General features: G+C 41.9%; 1 protein-coding gene across 1 annotated transcript in view; it reads right to left on the bottom strand.

Moving 5' to 3' along the window:
• fcho1 (FCH and mu domain containing endocytic adaptor 1) overlaps positions 1-16024 on the bottom strand; it is a 40452-nt gene that overhangs the window by 5012 nt on the left and 19416 nt on the right. Inside the window, exons 6-22 of the mRNA XM_086116007.1 lie at positions 15858-16010; positions 15433-15537; positions 14437-14535; positions 14193-14289; positions 13839-13956; positions 13654-13678; positions 11510-11570; positions 7960-8141; positions 7764-7788; positions 6998-7048; positions 6254-6305; positions 5748-5872; positions 4576-5658; positions 4309-4415; positions 3664-3859; positions 1064-1178; positions 834-989 (exon numbers count right to left, since the gene is read on the bottom strand). Of these exons, the coding sequence (XP_085972133.1) occupies positions 834-989; positions 1064-1178; positions 3664-3859; positions 4309-4415; positions 4576-5658; positions 5748-5872; positions 6254-6305; positions 6998-7048; positions 7764-7788; positions 7960-8141; positions 11510-11570; positions 13654-13678; positions 13839-13956; positions 14193-14289; positions 14437-14535; positions 15433-15537; positions 15858-16010 (2750 nt within the window). The remainder of the gene's footprint in view (positions 1-833; positions 990-1063; positions 1179-3663; positions 3860-4308; positions 4416-4575; positions 5659-5747; positions 5873-6253; positions 6306-6997; positions 7049-7763; positions 7789-7959; positions 8142-11509; positions 11571-13653; positions 13679-13838; positions 13957-14192; positions 14290-14436; positions 14536-15432; positions 15538-15857; positions 16011-16024) is intronic.

The raw sequence follows: 16024 nt of genomic DNA, 5'->3' as shown, positions 1-16024 counted from the left end.
CACGCCTTTGTTCTTGGGAAGTCGCATAACCGTTTATTATAATGTATATATTTTTTTTGTTACAGTACACTATAGCCTGCCCCCAATATCAGTCCAAAAATGCAATATTTATTTCTGGGGGGGGGAAAAAAAAGGCAGGTTAACTAGGAATAGGGAACTCCAGTTCCTCGAGAGCCATATCGTGCCTGTTTTACGTCCCTCCCTACTTCAGCACACTTGATTCAAACGATCAGCTCATCAGCAAGCTCTGTCGAGGCCTGAACAATTGAATCAGGTGTGATGGAATAGGGAAGGACCTAAAACAGGCAGGATATGGCTCTCGTGGAACTGGAGTTCCCTACCCCTGCCTCAAACCTACATAGTACCTGACCTGTGTGACGGGAAGTAAACCGTGGTCAGCAATGGCTTGCAGGTAGCGATCATAGCCGTTACAATATTTATTTATGGTGGAGGGTGGGGGGTGGGAGGGGGGGTCGTCCCCTCATTGAAATCTTGCTGGTCTGATCTGTAATGCAACAATGCAACTGGCAAAGAAAGGAAATCTGGAGTGGCACTTTAAATGGTTAAACAAAAGCTACTGTCAGGAGGTTCCTGGCAAAAATGGATTTACATACTACGAAAGTGCCTCCCTAAGGGATAGAACTAGGATTGGCCCTAAGCGTATTGGTAGCATGAAGCTCATTAGAACCACCCCCCCCCCCCAAAAAAAATCCATAAATTAGCCACATCACTGTTTAAGCGACTGGGTTCAAATCGTGTGAACAAAGTAGTCTGTCTGGAAAATACAGTAATTGAAATAAATAAATAAACATATACACAAACCACCAACTGACCTGAAGAGAAGCTTCTGATTGGGTAAGAAGTGGTCTATTCTGGAAATGTTGACCAATCTGAAGCTGAGCACAGGGACGTTGGGGCTTGCTGTGAAAATGCGGGTGATGCCTGCTGGGAAGGACATGGTCAGGTCGCCTGTGATCTTCACAAGACACCTTGAGGAAGCACATGTTTCATTTGTTATTGTCATCATTGACATCATTTTCAACGGAAGCGACATTGAGCTCACTGATTGTGTTGTCCGCCCTTGAAGTAAGCGTTGATGTACTCGGTGATGGCCGCTGCCACAGGCCAAGCTTCTTGGTTGCTGAGGGAAAGAGGACTGGGGCCTCGGGAGAGGTGCACTTGAAACAACCACATTCAGCGTGAAGCATGTTTAGGACACACGAAATGTACGTCTTGCTAAAAAGGACGTAGTAATTTATTCATAATTTTTCCCGCTCAAATATGTATAGTCCCTACTCACAAAAGTGAATGCTACAAATTTATGAGCTGCTTTCGTTCAAATTTTGTTCCCAACACTGTGACAGGTTCGAATTAAAGTTTTGCTGCAACCCATCCTCGGCAGCATCGAGGCCGACTACACACCATCCCCACAGAGGCAATTTAATAACATGATTTCCATTTGTTTACATCGCGTGCTGTGTGTTTGGTGTTTTTTTGTGAGCAGCAGGACACTAACAAAGAAACATGTCAGTGAAGAGGCAGCAATAAGTAAGTAACATCGAACAATAATTGTAGCAAAAGAAAAAAAAAGGCTAATCAAGGACTTTGAAAAGCCTTTTGCAAAATAACTTCTCCATGAGTAGGGTTGTGTCTGTGTACAGAATAACAAAGCTCAATTGCAAATTTTTAGTATCCATGATGAACGTATTAAAAAAAAGTTGTTATTCCTTACATGAGGGGTTTTGTCTTTTGTTCTTGCTCACTGATCCACTGCATCGTACTGTCGTATTTTACTCAGTGTAATAAGATGAAGACTGCTGTGAATACAGGTGGGCGTCAGAAAATTAGAATATCGAGGGAAAGTCCATTTATTTTAATAATTTGTTTTAGAAAGTGATACTTGTGTTATACTAGTTCACCATCACACACAGAGTGAAATATTTTATTTCAAGCCTCTATTTGTTTCCATTTTGATGATTATAGCAGAGAGACACAAATATTAAAAAAAAGCATATCACAAAGTTCAACTTTGTAGGCTTTCTGTGTCCCAAACTTGTTGAACAGTTCATGCAAAACAACTGCAGAGGTTTTCCTCAGCCTTTAAACGGTCTTTCTGGTTTAGTAGGCTTCAGAATCATGGGGAAGACTGTTGACTTGACGGGTGTGCAGAAAACCATCATTGACATCCTCCATAAGGAGAAAAGGTCTCAAAAAGAATTTGGACACTCATGGATCAGTGTATCAAAGTACATGAACAGAGTGCTTGAGGGGAAGGGGAAAATGTGGCAGCAAAAGATGCGCAAGTGACAGGGATGACCGTAGCCTTGAGAGGATTGTCAAGCAAAGGCGATTCCGAAATCTGGGGCGCTTCAAAAGGAGTGGGCTGAGGCTGGTGACAATGCACCAAGAACTACCACATAATCAGATGTACAAGTCCATGTGTCAAGCCACTCCTGATCCCAAACACAACATAAAAAGAAACCCAAGTCGCCAGTTCAGATGAAAGTCAATTTCGCAAAGACGCACACAAGTCAAATTGCTCAAAGTCCAGCATGAAGTTTTCCAAAGGTAGTAAAGGTCCACCGTCAACTCAGCTGCCTCCCAGGAAATTTTAGAGCACTTCATGCTTCCCGCTGTTGACACTCCTTTTGGAGACAATGAATTTATTTTTTGACAGGATTTGGCACCTGCCCACAGAGCTCAAACTACCAATACCCGTTTGTGTCGCCAGGGAAAAACATTACTCGATTGGCCAGCAAACTCGCCTAACTTTAACCACATTGAAAATCGATGCGGAACTGTCAAGAGGAAGGTGAGGGAACAGAAACTCCAAAATGCAGACTATATCAAATAATATCAAAAGAGTTTGGGCTCCATTAACACCTGAATTGTGCCAAAGCCTGATGGCCTCCATGCCATGCCACCTTGCTGCTGTCATTACTGCAAAATGAGGTTCAACAAAATACTGACAGCATATTAATTTAATACACTTTTCAGAAGGCCCACAATTCTGTGTCCTTTCTCGTTGGTTTTATGAAATATTCAAATTTTGTGAAACAGTGGATTTTTTGGTGTGTGTCTTTCTGCCATCATCATAAAAAGTGAAACAATTGAATGCTTGAAATATGTTGTGTGTGTGGTGAAGTAATATAACAAATTATCCTCTTGGAAACAAGTTCTTTTTAAAAAATTGACTTTTCCTCAATATTCAAAATTTTTGCCACCCGCCTGAATATTCAAGTCTGTCTTGATGCTGCCATCTTGGTGAAGAATTTATTTCTATGCTCTAAATCAGGGGTGTCAAACTCATTTTTGTCGTGGGCCACATTGTAGTTACGGTTTGCCTTGGAGGGCCGTTATGAATTTGAGAAGCCATATACTGTACATGTTTAATCATCTCCACATATTACATGCACAGCACACAACAAATTGATGAAAAGCTAGTTTTAAAATCAGAAGTCAAGAATAATGACTGTTATTGTGGATTACATACGACAATTTGGAATTATGGTTCAGACTTTAGCAAGCATTATGGAATTTGACATGCTTGATTTGCTTTTGCGGGCCACATAAAATGTTGTGGCGGGCCAAGTCTGGCCCCCAGGCCTTGAGTTTGACACCAGTGCTCTAAATGAACCAGCAGCAGGAGTTAAGACTTCTTACATTGTCTTGTTGGGTGTTCCTGGAGCGGGTAGGGCAAAGGCGAGGCTTGTCCCACCCTGGCAGGGCTGGGGACATGGTTCTGACCTCCCCATTCAATGTCCCTGGATTGAGGCCCCCATTCACTGGGGCTGGAGGACGATGAGGAGGTGAGGGAGGGGCTGGGCTCTGGCAAAGGCGAGGAGCACAGCGACCGTGACTGAGACGAGAGGACAAGAAAGGATTCACATTAGCCGGATTTCAATGATCCACATTGGGCCTGCAACAGTGTAAGGGGATCCAATACAAATTTGTTGGATGCACAACGGCAATCATGAACATTGTTGTTGTATGTTGCACATACAGCACATTTGGCAATAAAGTTGTACTTGACTTGATTGTTTCCTGTACACCTCGAGGACAGTATGAAGAGTTTCATTAGTATCTTTATAAAATCTGAATGTTTAATCCAGCTCTTCACCAGCTTGTGTAGGTGTGCATAGCTTTAGCTCAGTGTTTTACCACTTCCTCCCAACCAACAGAAAGAGAGAAGTCATAAAAAAAAATACCATTTTCTTCAATCTTAGAGTAACCTGAATTACCCATTTCAAATAAACAACAGGCAAACTAAAGAGTGTATTCTATTGGCAAAAGAAGCAGCACACTTACCCTGTCAGTGCCGCCGAGTCGACCGGAACTCCTCTTGGTCCTGTTTGCCCTGGAAAGCGCAGCCGTGACCACGTCAGCTGATTCGTGTCGAAAGTTGTGTTTGGTACCTTACAGACACGCAGAGGGTTTTGGGTCTCAATCATACATCGAAACAGGAGTACATGTTTGTTGAAAACGGCCGTTCCTTTTTCACAGTAAAAATAGTGTGGTTTTGATTAAATGTCACTGGAAGTGATGTGACTTGATAAAGGTAAAGGAAGTCCTCACCCTTGTGAGAGATGCTACTGCATGGCAGCGGGGTGCTGATGTCCAGACAGTCTTGGTCTTTGTCCGTGGAGAAACAAAGATCCTCCTGAGGACCAGAATGTCTCGTGAGGGGGGGAGCGTTTCTGCGAGGTTCGCTCTCTGATGATCGTTGTTTTCTTCTCTCTCCTACAGAATCTCCCTTTCCTAAATCTCCATCACTTGGTTTGGAACTGCTTGGCTGTCCTGCCTGTCCAGAGGAGCCCTCGCTAAACGGGTTATGCACAGAATTCCAATGCACAAGATCTTTCTTTGGCAGGGCTTGAGCAAAAGATCCTGGGACGTTGTCAAATGCGAGCCTATTGTTGTTGGTGCCGCTACTACTGCTACGTGGGATTATTCCTCCTGCTGCGGTCTGTGATGACTGGTGGGTGGGACTGCCAATCATGGTGATTGCAAACGGGTCATCGGAGGAAACCGGCGGCGGAAGGCTTCGGTCTCGTTTTCTGTCTCTGTTTTTACGATTCGATGAGGCGGATGAGGAAGAGGAGGATGAGGGGGGCGGGAGCGTCGCGGTGTCAGCGCCAGGGATGGAGAACGGGTCCCCTTGCACCCTTGTCCCTCGTCCTTCCTTGGGTGGGCGTGAAGGCTGGCGTGGCCAGGCGTCAGCTAAGTTTAAGGTCTCCTGTGTCATATTCCTGTCAGAAGTAGCAAAGAAGGGATCGTCGGGAAGACGTCTGCAGTTCCACACCGTTGACTCCATCTGAGAAGAGGGGAAAGACTGCTGGAAAGCGGGAAAGCGCGTGCAGGAAGAGGATTCCATGTCTGATGGGAGTCGAGAGGAACAGGAGGAGCCCATGGACCAGCCGCTCACAGGGTCATCCTGCGGATGAGGACTTTGAGCAGGGGAGGGGTCACGGAAGACTGAGAGGAATGGGTCAGCCGATTGCCCTCGTGTCTGCGGCTGTTCTTTGACTTGTGAAACGGGAGGCCACGCCGCCCAGCCCATGGGCTCGGGGGAGGGGCCAAGTGGCTGAAGGGACGGTGAGTCTAAACCGGAGTCCTCTATGTTCTCGGGCGAGGAAGAGTCTGATGAGAAGGCAGCATCTGGCGTGTAAAAAGACAGCAGTTCATGTGCCACACAATGTAAAGAGTCTTCCAAGTAAAATACCAAATCTGTTTATTGTTACCCTTACATTCAGAGGCACCAAAGGATCTCTGTTCTTGGAGCTGCTCCCGACCACTAAAGCTTTTGAACTTGAAAGCTGTTTCAAGAGGTGGTCCAAAGAGACTGTCGGAACCGGACGCGGTAGAACTCAACCTGTTTTAAAGAAAATAATTCAGGCAGTCGTTGATATTGGTTTAAAAGATTAAGACTCTGAAATGTCCTGAAAGTCAAAATTATCTTTTCAATAATATAGTCTATTCTAAACAACGATATTCTAATTAATATTGCACTTGTGGAATAAGAATGAAGCAGAAATATCCACCGATTTGTATCCATCCATTGCTGTCTAGTGAAAATAACATCACAGTTGCTCGAGGCTCAGGTAACAACCGTCACGGCAAACCTGTTTTCTGGGCTTGGTCATGTGATGTTCACAAGATCTACTGTTGTGTCATTTTCAGTGGACAGCAAACAACTTCTCCAGTTGTGTGCACGTTCACACAATGTGACGATAAAAGGGGCAGAAAATCTCACCTGCTGTGATCAGGACTGGAAGTTGACCTGCGCAGGCCCTCCTGGTCACCATCTATAAATAGAACACACTATGTGACTCAGCAGCAAAAAAGTTTAGAGTATGGAGGGGATGACAAGAATTCAAAGAGAAGACAATCAGGAACAACGATTGGCGTTACCCATGAAAGAAAAACAAGCAATTCGCCACATCACTAATCCCCAACCAGAGCCGTTCCCTCCGTCATGATTGTCAACGTTGCTTTATCATTGACCTCGTCACCTCTTGATTTAAATGAACGCCTCGCTGCAACTGGAGTGCAGCAGCTTCATGAAATCCCAAACTGCAGCCAAAGCCGTTGGCAGCCGGCGAATAGTGTTGCTTAGCAAATATATTACATTGAGGCACGAGTGCAGAAGGCGGCCGTGACTATTCGAAGGTGGTCCGTGCAAGGTCAGCCAGTTGGCTCCGAAAACTCATCGCCACAGTCTTGATGAGATTCAGAGTACAACTAACACTGTACTTGTTCAGCATCAAAATACAGTACTCTTTTTCTGACAGTCGGTGAAAGAGTATACATTACAAAATATGGAAAGTGGTAGTTTTACAACAACATTGTACAAATACATACAATACATAGACAGAAATTTAACGGAGTAAAATAATTTTGCTGTTCTGAATTTCCACACGATTTTTTTTCTTTGGCCTGGTGGAGAAAGCTGACAACAAAATACATAACAGAGAAACGGATAAAAGAAAAAAAAAACCTTTAGGGGAAGTGCCTTCATCATCCGTACGCCCACCTGTACTCGAGTTTCCTGTCAAGACACATTCAGAATCATGCAAGTTTGCGGGACTGTGTTATCTAACCTTTGACACACACTCCCCTCCAAATACATTGGAACAGTGAGTTAAATTTCCTTTTCATAAGACTGCAAACATCCGATTTATCAAAAGATTAACATGAGAAAAGACACCAATATATTAGCTTTTATTGCGGGTATTTTCATCTGGATCACAGCTACACAACATAGAAGACAGGATCTTCAGCGCTGAACAGTTAAATTAAAATCGGTATCACAATCTAGTGGAATGTAATTTTCAAATCGTATAAGGCTGCAATTTGGGAAGGAAAAAAATTGCTTCACATTGGGCATTCAGTGAGGTTGATTATTTCACTTACCATTTCATTTATTTACAGTGGTGAGCTAAATTCAGTCTTTACCACTTTATTGAACTTCGAAATGTTTCTGTACAATACTATTTCTCACCAAAAGAAGTTGTGTCTCATTATAAATAATGCTAATCTCTTTAATATAACTCGATCCAGATGTAAATAGCGAGAATTAAAGTCTGAAATGTTGACCTCAAACCAAAATCTTTTCAAGCTATCGCATAAACAAAAGGCTGGCTTCACTGTTCTAAAATTGTTGGAGAGGGTTAGGGTTATATAATTATTATTACTAGTATTTTAAAAGGTTCACGTTTTCCTCAGGAATGATGGAACAGTATAAAAAAAAAACAACAACTTACGAGAAAGATGCCTTTTGACATTTCCCTGGAAGACAAGAAGACAAATGCTTATACTGTTGTCAGACATAAAAACAAACCTACTTTAACATTTTGCAAGGTTTTGAATTTTTATGTATTTATTTATTTTTGTCTTTTTAGGCTCATTCTCTTATTCAAGGGCATAATAATCCTTCGAGACCACAAATGCATACTCTACCCCTCTGTTAGGTGGCAGGGTAAGAGTTCCAACAGTAGCTTTCAGCTCCTTCTCACAAGCAGCGGCACAGCTGCGGTTGCTGTTGGCCACCGGTCTGATCTGGATTTGGAACTTCTTGGGTTCGTCATCATCAAAATCGGAGTCACTGGAGTAGAAATTTGTGTCCTTCTCTTTCGAGCAACGTGACAACAAAGAGTCAAGGAAAAGCCTCATAGCACATGCCGTGATGCTGTTTGGTGCGGGTAATGTAAAAATAATAATAATAATCTGATAGCATCCACAGGGTACACTAACCGGTGAGCACATTACAATCAATGAAAACTTGTAGTTTTTACAGCCCACGTTCCCATATCAGGACAGAGTCCTTGGAGAGAAGAAATAAATTAGATTCTTGGAACATAAAGAAGGAATACAGAAAGTTCATAAAACAGACACAATAGCACATTAGAGAATGTGTCAGAGATTGTTTGTGTTTTTTTCAACGTACCAACCACTTCCTGTCTCTGTTTTCACTCCTTGTCACATGAGGTTGTACTGTGTCTAATGAGGAAAAAGAGGGCAGTGACAAAGCCGGCATTTGTTATCTTGAGGCTGTCAGGACAAGGCAGCGTTAGCAATGATAAACAAAAAGTGACGCCGGGGCATGAGTCAGTTTTAGTGCACGTGTTGGTGTGAAGCAGTTCGTCTTGAATTTCTCATCTAGATTGAATGACGGTAATAATGCACACATTCATTTGAGTTAATTAGAATATAGATTTAAGCAATTGTCTCCCTCAACAGTCAATGAGGCAATCAATGTCATCGTTTCTTTAAACATCCTTACCTATAATTGCACTCCATTTGAGATGTTTCTATTGAGCATTTCAGTGTGCTCAGTCACATAAGGTCTAATTCAGTGAAAACTGCTTGTCATCTGTGTGTGATGTGAGAGTCATGCATGTGTAATCTCGAAGACACATGGGGTACTATAGTTTAGTTTGACTGAAATGATTTGTATGTGAGACCGAATCCTGTGCTGTGATGTTTATTTTAATGCAAATTAGGGATGTCGGTACCCGTGGAACACCTAAGCAAATACACGTGAACAAAATTGTTGGTACCCCCTGCCCCCTGTTCATGAAAGAAAAATGATATTAATAACAACAGCAACAAAAGAAATAATAATCAAATGGAAAATTCATCAATGAAAATCAGACATTACTTTTCAATTGTGGCCCAAAAGAATTTAAAAAACCCTCATGAAATAGGCCTGGACAAAAATGATGATACCCCTAGAAAGACAACAGGCACACATTCAACCGAGGTATTTCATCTAATTAGCATCACTGGTGTCTTCAAACTTGTTGTCTCAGAGGATTAGAAAAATAAAATGATAGACAAGCACACGAAAGGTAAATGTTATAAGTCCATCTTGAAGCAACCTGATTGTTCCTGCTACTATAGGTGCGCATATTATTCAGAAATTTCAGATCTACGGGACTGTAGCCAACCCTTGCGGGATGTGGCTCCAGGAGGAAAATGGATGATAAATTGAAGAAACGGCTAATACAAAACATAACAAAAGAGCCCAGAAAAACTTCCAAAGAAATTGAATGTGAACTCCAAGGTCGAGGTACATCAGTGGCAGATCGCACAACCCGTGATGAGAGACGAACAAGGAGGACACCCACAGTTGAAAATAAATCATAATAAAATTGCCAAATTACATATTACTAAACTACAAATCTTCTGAGTTAATGTCCTAAGGACAGACGAGACAAAACTGGAACTCTCTGGCAACGCACATCAGCTGTACGTTCCCAGACACATAAATGAAGCATACCAAGACAGAACACTGTCCCTACTGTGAAACATGAAGGAGGCTCTGTTATGTTCTGGGGCTGCTTTGTTGCATCTGGCACAAGAGTGCGTTACGTAAATCTGTGCAGGGTACAATGAAATCTCAAAACGATCATGACATTCTGGAGAGAAATGTGCTGCTCGTGTCAGAAAGTTTGGTCTCATTTCAAATCATAGCTAAAAACACCCAAGCATGGCAAAGAGCAAAAAAATGGGACTATTCTGAAGTACCGGTAGCCTTCTAGGAGCCCTGATCTAAATCCTATTGAACATCTGTGGAAGGATGTGAAGCGTGTGAAATATGCCGTGTGGAAAAAGTACCCTTCAAACTTGAGACGACTGGAGCAGTTTACTCATGAAAAGGCGGCCAAAATGCCTACTTTGAAAATGTGTTTGATTGCAGTGATTGTCTCAAAATGTTATGCAATAAAATATTTAGTCAAGGGTACCATCATTTTTGTCCAGAACTGTTTCATGTTGTTGTTGTTTTTTTTAATTATTCGGTTTAACTACAGGGCGGCCCGGTAGTCCAGTGGTTAGCACGTCGGCTTCACAGTGCAGAGGTACCGGGTTCGATTCCAGCTGCGGCCTCCCTGTGTGGAGTTTGCATGTTCTCCCCGGGCCTGCGTGGGTTTTCTCCGGGTGCTCCGGTTTCCTCCCACATTCCAAAAACATGCATGGCAGGCTGATTGGATGCTCTAAATTGTCCCTAGGTGTGAGTGTGGGCGTGGATGGTTGTTCGTCTCTGTGTGCCCTGCGATTGGCTGGCAACTGATTCAGGGTGTCCCCCGCCTACTGCCCGGAGACGGCTGGGATAGGCTCCAGCTCCCCCCGCGACCCTGGTGGGATCAAGCGGTTCGGAAAATGGATGGATGGTTTAACTACAATTCAAAAGAAACATTCAATTTTCAATGGTTAATGTTTTCAACAATTTTTTCTTTTATGATTATTATTTTTCCTTCATTTACAGAGGGGTACAAACAATTTTGTCCACGTGTATCTGAGGAGATCAGGCAAATACAAAAAGGCTGGAGCCAACATTCGAACCCTTGACCGAAGAAGAGGCATACTTGGTAACAACGGTAGCATGCTGCCAAAAAGTAATAGTAACCACAAAGTGTGATACCCTGTATGTGTATGCCGGGATAGCAAAGAAATCCATTAATAAACTACTCCCAATTAATACTGTCTATTACCCTCATATTCATCATCCGTCCATTCTCTGTACTGATTATCCTCACGATGGCTATGGGTGTGCTGGAGACTATCTCAGCTGACTTGGGGCAAGATTTAAGCTACACTCTTAACTAATCACCAGCTCGGATTTGAACCCACAACCTCTGCACTGTGAGGCCGATGTCGTAACAAGTTTATCACTGCGACACCTATATACATACATTACTATGAAAATACAAAGCGAGTAACTCTGAAACTCTTCTCATCTCCTAAAGAAGAAACTAAAAAAAAATTAATAAAATTTCTAAATGGATATACATTTTTCTCAAACTGCACATTTGGTGACGCTTTTGCAGAAAAATGTTATGCTCCCAGAATTCACAAAAGTAATTCTTGTCTCTCTTGGCCCCATAACCAATTTGTAATTAAAAAAAAAAAAAAAGAAAAAAAAGACATAAAATAAAATAAAAATCTATTACCATTTGTTCATTGTGTCTCCAAATGACAGTAGTGTTTTGAGCAGGAAAAAGGATATCATTTTGAGTGCTGTCAGCTCGGATGACAAATCCTTCATCATCAACATCAAAGGGTGAATTCTGCAAAACACAATTCATTGAAACTTTAGGACAGCCTGATAAAAAAATAGAACCAAGAAAAAGGTGGGATTAAGTCACATATGTGGAAGTCACAAGTGAGTCTCAAATCGCAATGTGTCTGCACACTTTCCACTATTGACTAGTAGCTACACATTGCTTTACTTTTTTGGCATTCTGTCATTGGCGTCTATGTTTAGGTCAGGGGTGGGCAAACTTTTTGGCTCGGGGGCCGCATTGACTTTTAAAATTTGACAGAAGGGCCAGGTCAGCACGAGCTATGGTACATTAAAAAAAAAAACTGCATTTGTTGACAGTCCATATCAAACATCAACAGAACAAAAGCATGAAAGTACTGTATTAATATACATTTTTAAAATGACGACAGTGTTGTTGATGACCTATTTTAGCCTGTGCATTTCTGTAGATGGGTTGTGATCAGACCAGTAGAAGTAGAGCGATACAGAGGTCCTAGGTGGTCGAAAAGATCCCGCCCCCCCCCCCCCCGTGTTCTGCAACTTCAAGTCAATGCGCCACCTGGCGGTGAAATGCCTGTCATTACAAGTCCAATTGAAATGAATGCAATCATTCACATCGAACCTTAATTGTAGACCAACCTTCGGCGGGCCGGATTAAAAAGACCAACGGGCCGGATTCGGCCCGCGGGCCGTAGTTTGCTCACCTCTGGTTTAGGTGCAAGGGAGCTACTTTCAAGTGCACATCACTTCACCTCGTTATTAATCAGAAGGGGGTGGGGGGGCGTATGACTGCGAATGGAAATGCCACAGTCGAAACAAACAGTTCAGATAGTTTTCACATACCCTCTCACCCCTACTTACGTTATCTACCTGTACTTAAATGTTCGCAATGGCATTTTTAAAATTAATAAATTTTTTTACTAGTCCCAAACCAGAGTTCCTATTGCGAGCTTCAACTGTGACATTAGTTTACCTGTCTGTGGGATTTGTAATGACAAACCAAGTTCGATCTTGTTATTGTTTGTTTATTTCGTGACCTTATAACCACGCGTTTTGCCATTGACCTATTTTTGTCTAGGTCATCGACAAAATAATCATTTCAAACAAATGATCCTCAAAGTTGCTTCTATAGCTGTTAGTGTTTAGGATGCCACTTCCTACGAAGAACTGAAAATCCTTCAAGTGACGTGACACAACCAAGATTAAGATTAAGATATCCTTTATTTGTCCCACACTGGGGAAATTTACAGTGTTTTACACCAACAACTGATGGATGAGCTCTCACCAAACTGGAAACAGGAAACTGCAAATAAGCACGAGAGCAGCATGGATGAAGTGGACACACCGTCAAAAACCCCACTGAGCATGAGGAGAAAAATAGTACCTCAACAATATACCGGTAGTTATAGTTTTGTAAAAAAAAAAGTGACCCTGCAAAATTCACAGTTTTTGTAATATCTCAGTCTGAGACTCGGATGTGACTAAAAACTCTAACTTGCGTTTAATTGTGAGCAGGTGTGGAATGACAGTTTTCCAAGGGTCTTTTCCAAATCTTCCAAGTCTTTTGATATGGCGGTAGCTTTAGATGTGCTTGCACCGGGTCTTACACAGCCCTGTACTGCAACGTGAATAGGCCGAATAATTTAAAGTGGATTTGGAATGCAATGCAGGACAAGCAGAGTGTGAATAATACAATTTTGAGTTAGTTGGGTTTTGTGAAAAATTGCACAACATGAGTTCTTGCACCTAATGTTGGTTTGCTGTTCAGAAGTTTTGTGCCATCCTTGAATGCAAATTTTTAGGCACTGAGGGGGAAAAGAAAATCACAGAATATGGTTATTTGATTTTTCACTGCATTGGGCGTGAAATATATCAAGACATTTTGCCTGCATTTAAAATACAGAGTATTTTTGTCATGAATCTGGTTAGGAAGTGCATGGTCTCGCTATGTGACAGATCAGTAGCGTTGATGAAAAATTGTGGCCCCCACCATCATTTGAGTTGCCCATCCCTGCTATAAAAGAATGAGAGTCTTTGCAGTCAGACGAGATTGATATTATTGTCACTAGCAACTGCTGAGGTGGCTGTGAGCAAGGTGGAATACTGACCGGTATCTCTGTCACAGCGGAATCCCTGCAAAACAAACACATCAATATGCTTTAATTATTCAGTCAAATAAATTGAAGCCAACAACAAAAAATCTACAGCCCATCAAAGACAAAAGATCAGGACAAGGTCTGTGCGTGTGTGTGTGTGTGTGTGTGTGTGTGCATGTTCATTTCTGTGTGCTTACGTGGAGTCTGGTTCCTTGTCCCTCTTGCCCAGTCCGGGGATCCTGAAGGCTTTTGCCCGACTCTTCTTCCCACCCTCAGGTGCTGTTGCTGTTATGTACTCCTCAAAACCAACTACAGCTGCAGCACACACACATAAGCACTTGTCCGTTTATTTGGTATGCCCTTGCCATGCACAGTTCATACAGTGTAGCACACACTGCTTAAATCCGTGTATTTTAACTACACAGAAGCTCAAAATATGGATTTACTCCCACTTTATTTTCCTAGTCTGAATTATTCTGTCATGTTCATAATGTGGTCTTGCAAGTTGAATTTCGTGCAAAGTATGCATTTTATCTGGGTGAGTTAATTACCTGGCCTCTCCTTTCCGGTGCCCTTCAGTTCAGCAAATTTCTGTATGAGGTTATTGATGCCAATGTTTTCTACATTTTGCTTGAATTCCTCATGTACCTGCAGCAGAGAAGGAAAATGATCATTTTGTTGCAAAAAATGCATGCAATTTATGGGAAAATGGGTGTGATATTCGGGCCAAGATGTTACCAGTGGTCCAAAATAATGCATGGCTAAATGTGTCTTTTAGTGAGCCGTCAAACATACCTGCCCAACTTGTACATGAGTATCTTCGATGGAGTGGGAATAACCTTTAATTAACTGTTTCATCTGTTGCAAATGGGCCTCCTCAATTTCCTGAAACCTCTACACAAACACATATCCATCCAGACACACAATTAGTCTTTTTTCCACTTTAATAGTTCATTCCGCACATACAGTACTGAGATCTTATTTTGAAAATTCTTCTAACTTTCACTGTTGTGTTACCACTGAGACCTGTTGAAATATCTCCATTAGCCAGCATGTCGTATATAATGTGTGAATGTCTGCAATTAGGTTACTTATTGTTTTTCACAGCACCATGGGAAACGGCTATGCTCTCTGTGGGCAATTAAATCTAATAAAACTAATCAAAAAGTCCACAGAAACAATATCTTATAAAGATATGAACTATAATACAAAGACAAAGGAAAAAAAGAAAATGTTATCCACAAAGGAAATAGCTACTTACATATAAAACGATTTTTGCAGGCATTAATATTTAGCAGAAGGCAGTATAAATAATCACTGTGTATAACGATTATTTACTTCCAGGAACTAATATGTGACAATCTTAATTTTTGCTGAATATGATGAAAACTCCATGAGTGAGTTATTTGTGGATGCTCTATTTATTTTTAAAGGTTTTCCAAGAAGCTTTTCAAAAGATAACTGTAAACAATGATTCTCAAAAGCATTTGAAATGTAAAAGAAAGAGGCGGTCATTACGGTGCATTGATTATCTCCATGGAGAGAGCAGCAGTAACCATGGCAGTGTGGAGGTAGTTATTAAGGTAACAAGGGTGCAGTATGTATGATTAGATGGGTTTAGTTTTGATTTTTCGGTGGAAGGCAGTGGCACAATGTTGACTAACATGTCAAGAGACCATATGATTCAGGAGGTAAAGAGTATGGTTGGGACTGAAAAGCACAGATAAATTGTAAATGTAAGGTGGTGGACAAAAAATAAAAAATGAAAAGGGTCTTGGAATCAGAGCTGACCTGAGCAGACTCGTTCATCTTCTGTTCAAACTCTCCTCCCACTCGATTGTGCTTTTCAATGCACAGTGCAAACGATTCTGCCGCTTTCTTCGACTTTAGCTCTGCCTGGTAAGGGAGAAATGACCTCATTTTATAATTAATGGGGGGGGGGGGGCTTGATTTGTGATTTTTTTCAAAATCAATGTTATCTATCCATCTTCAACACATCCACTTATCCTGAACGGGTCACGGGAGGCTGCTGGAGCCTATCCCACCTGACTCGGGGCAAAAGGCAGACAACACACTGAGCTGGTTGCGAGCCATTGGCAGGGCACATAATGTTATCAATTGCAATATACATTTATTTATTGATTGAGTCCCACATTACTTAGAATTACAAGTGATTTAAAAAAAAAACAAAAAACAAATAATAAGTGGGAGCTAACCTTTTCCTGTTCCTTTTGTGGGGCTCCCTCCTTCCTGAGCCGCTCCAGCTCTAAACATTTGGCATGGTAACCCTCTTTGGACTTCTGAAGGTGCCCGCTCTGAACTTGCAGCGCCTGCACGGCCTCAACGGTCCCCACCATTTCCTCCTTTGTCTGAATAATATACA

This window comes from Hippocampus guttulatus, chromosome 7 (assembly GCF_054856545.1).
Source record: "Hippocampus guttulatus isolate MCC_2025c chromosome 7, RoL_Hgut_1.0, whole genome shotgun sequence".
In the NCBI taxonomy this organism is placed as follows: Eukaryota; Metazoa; Chordata; class Actinopteri; order Syngnathiformes; family Syngnathidae; genus Hippocampus; species Hippocampus guttulatus.
This window is presented reverse-complemented; position numbering and strand designations above follow the sequence as displayed.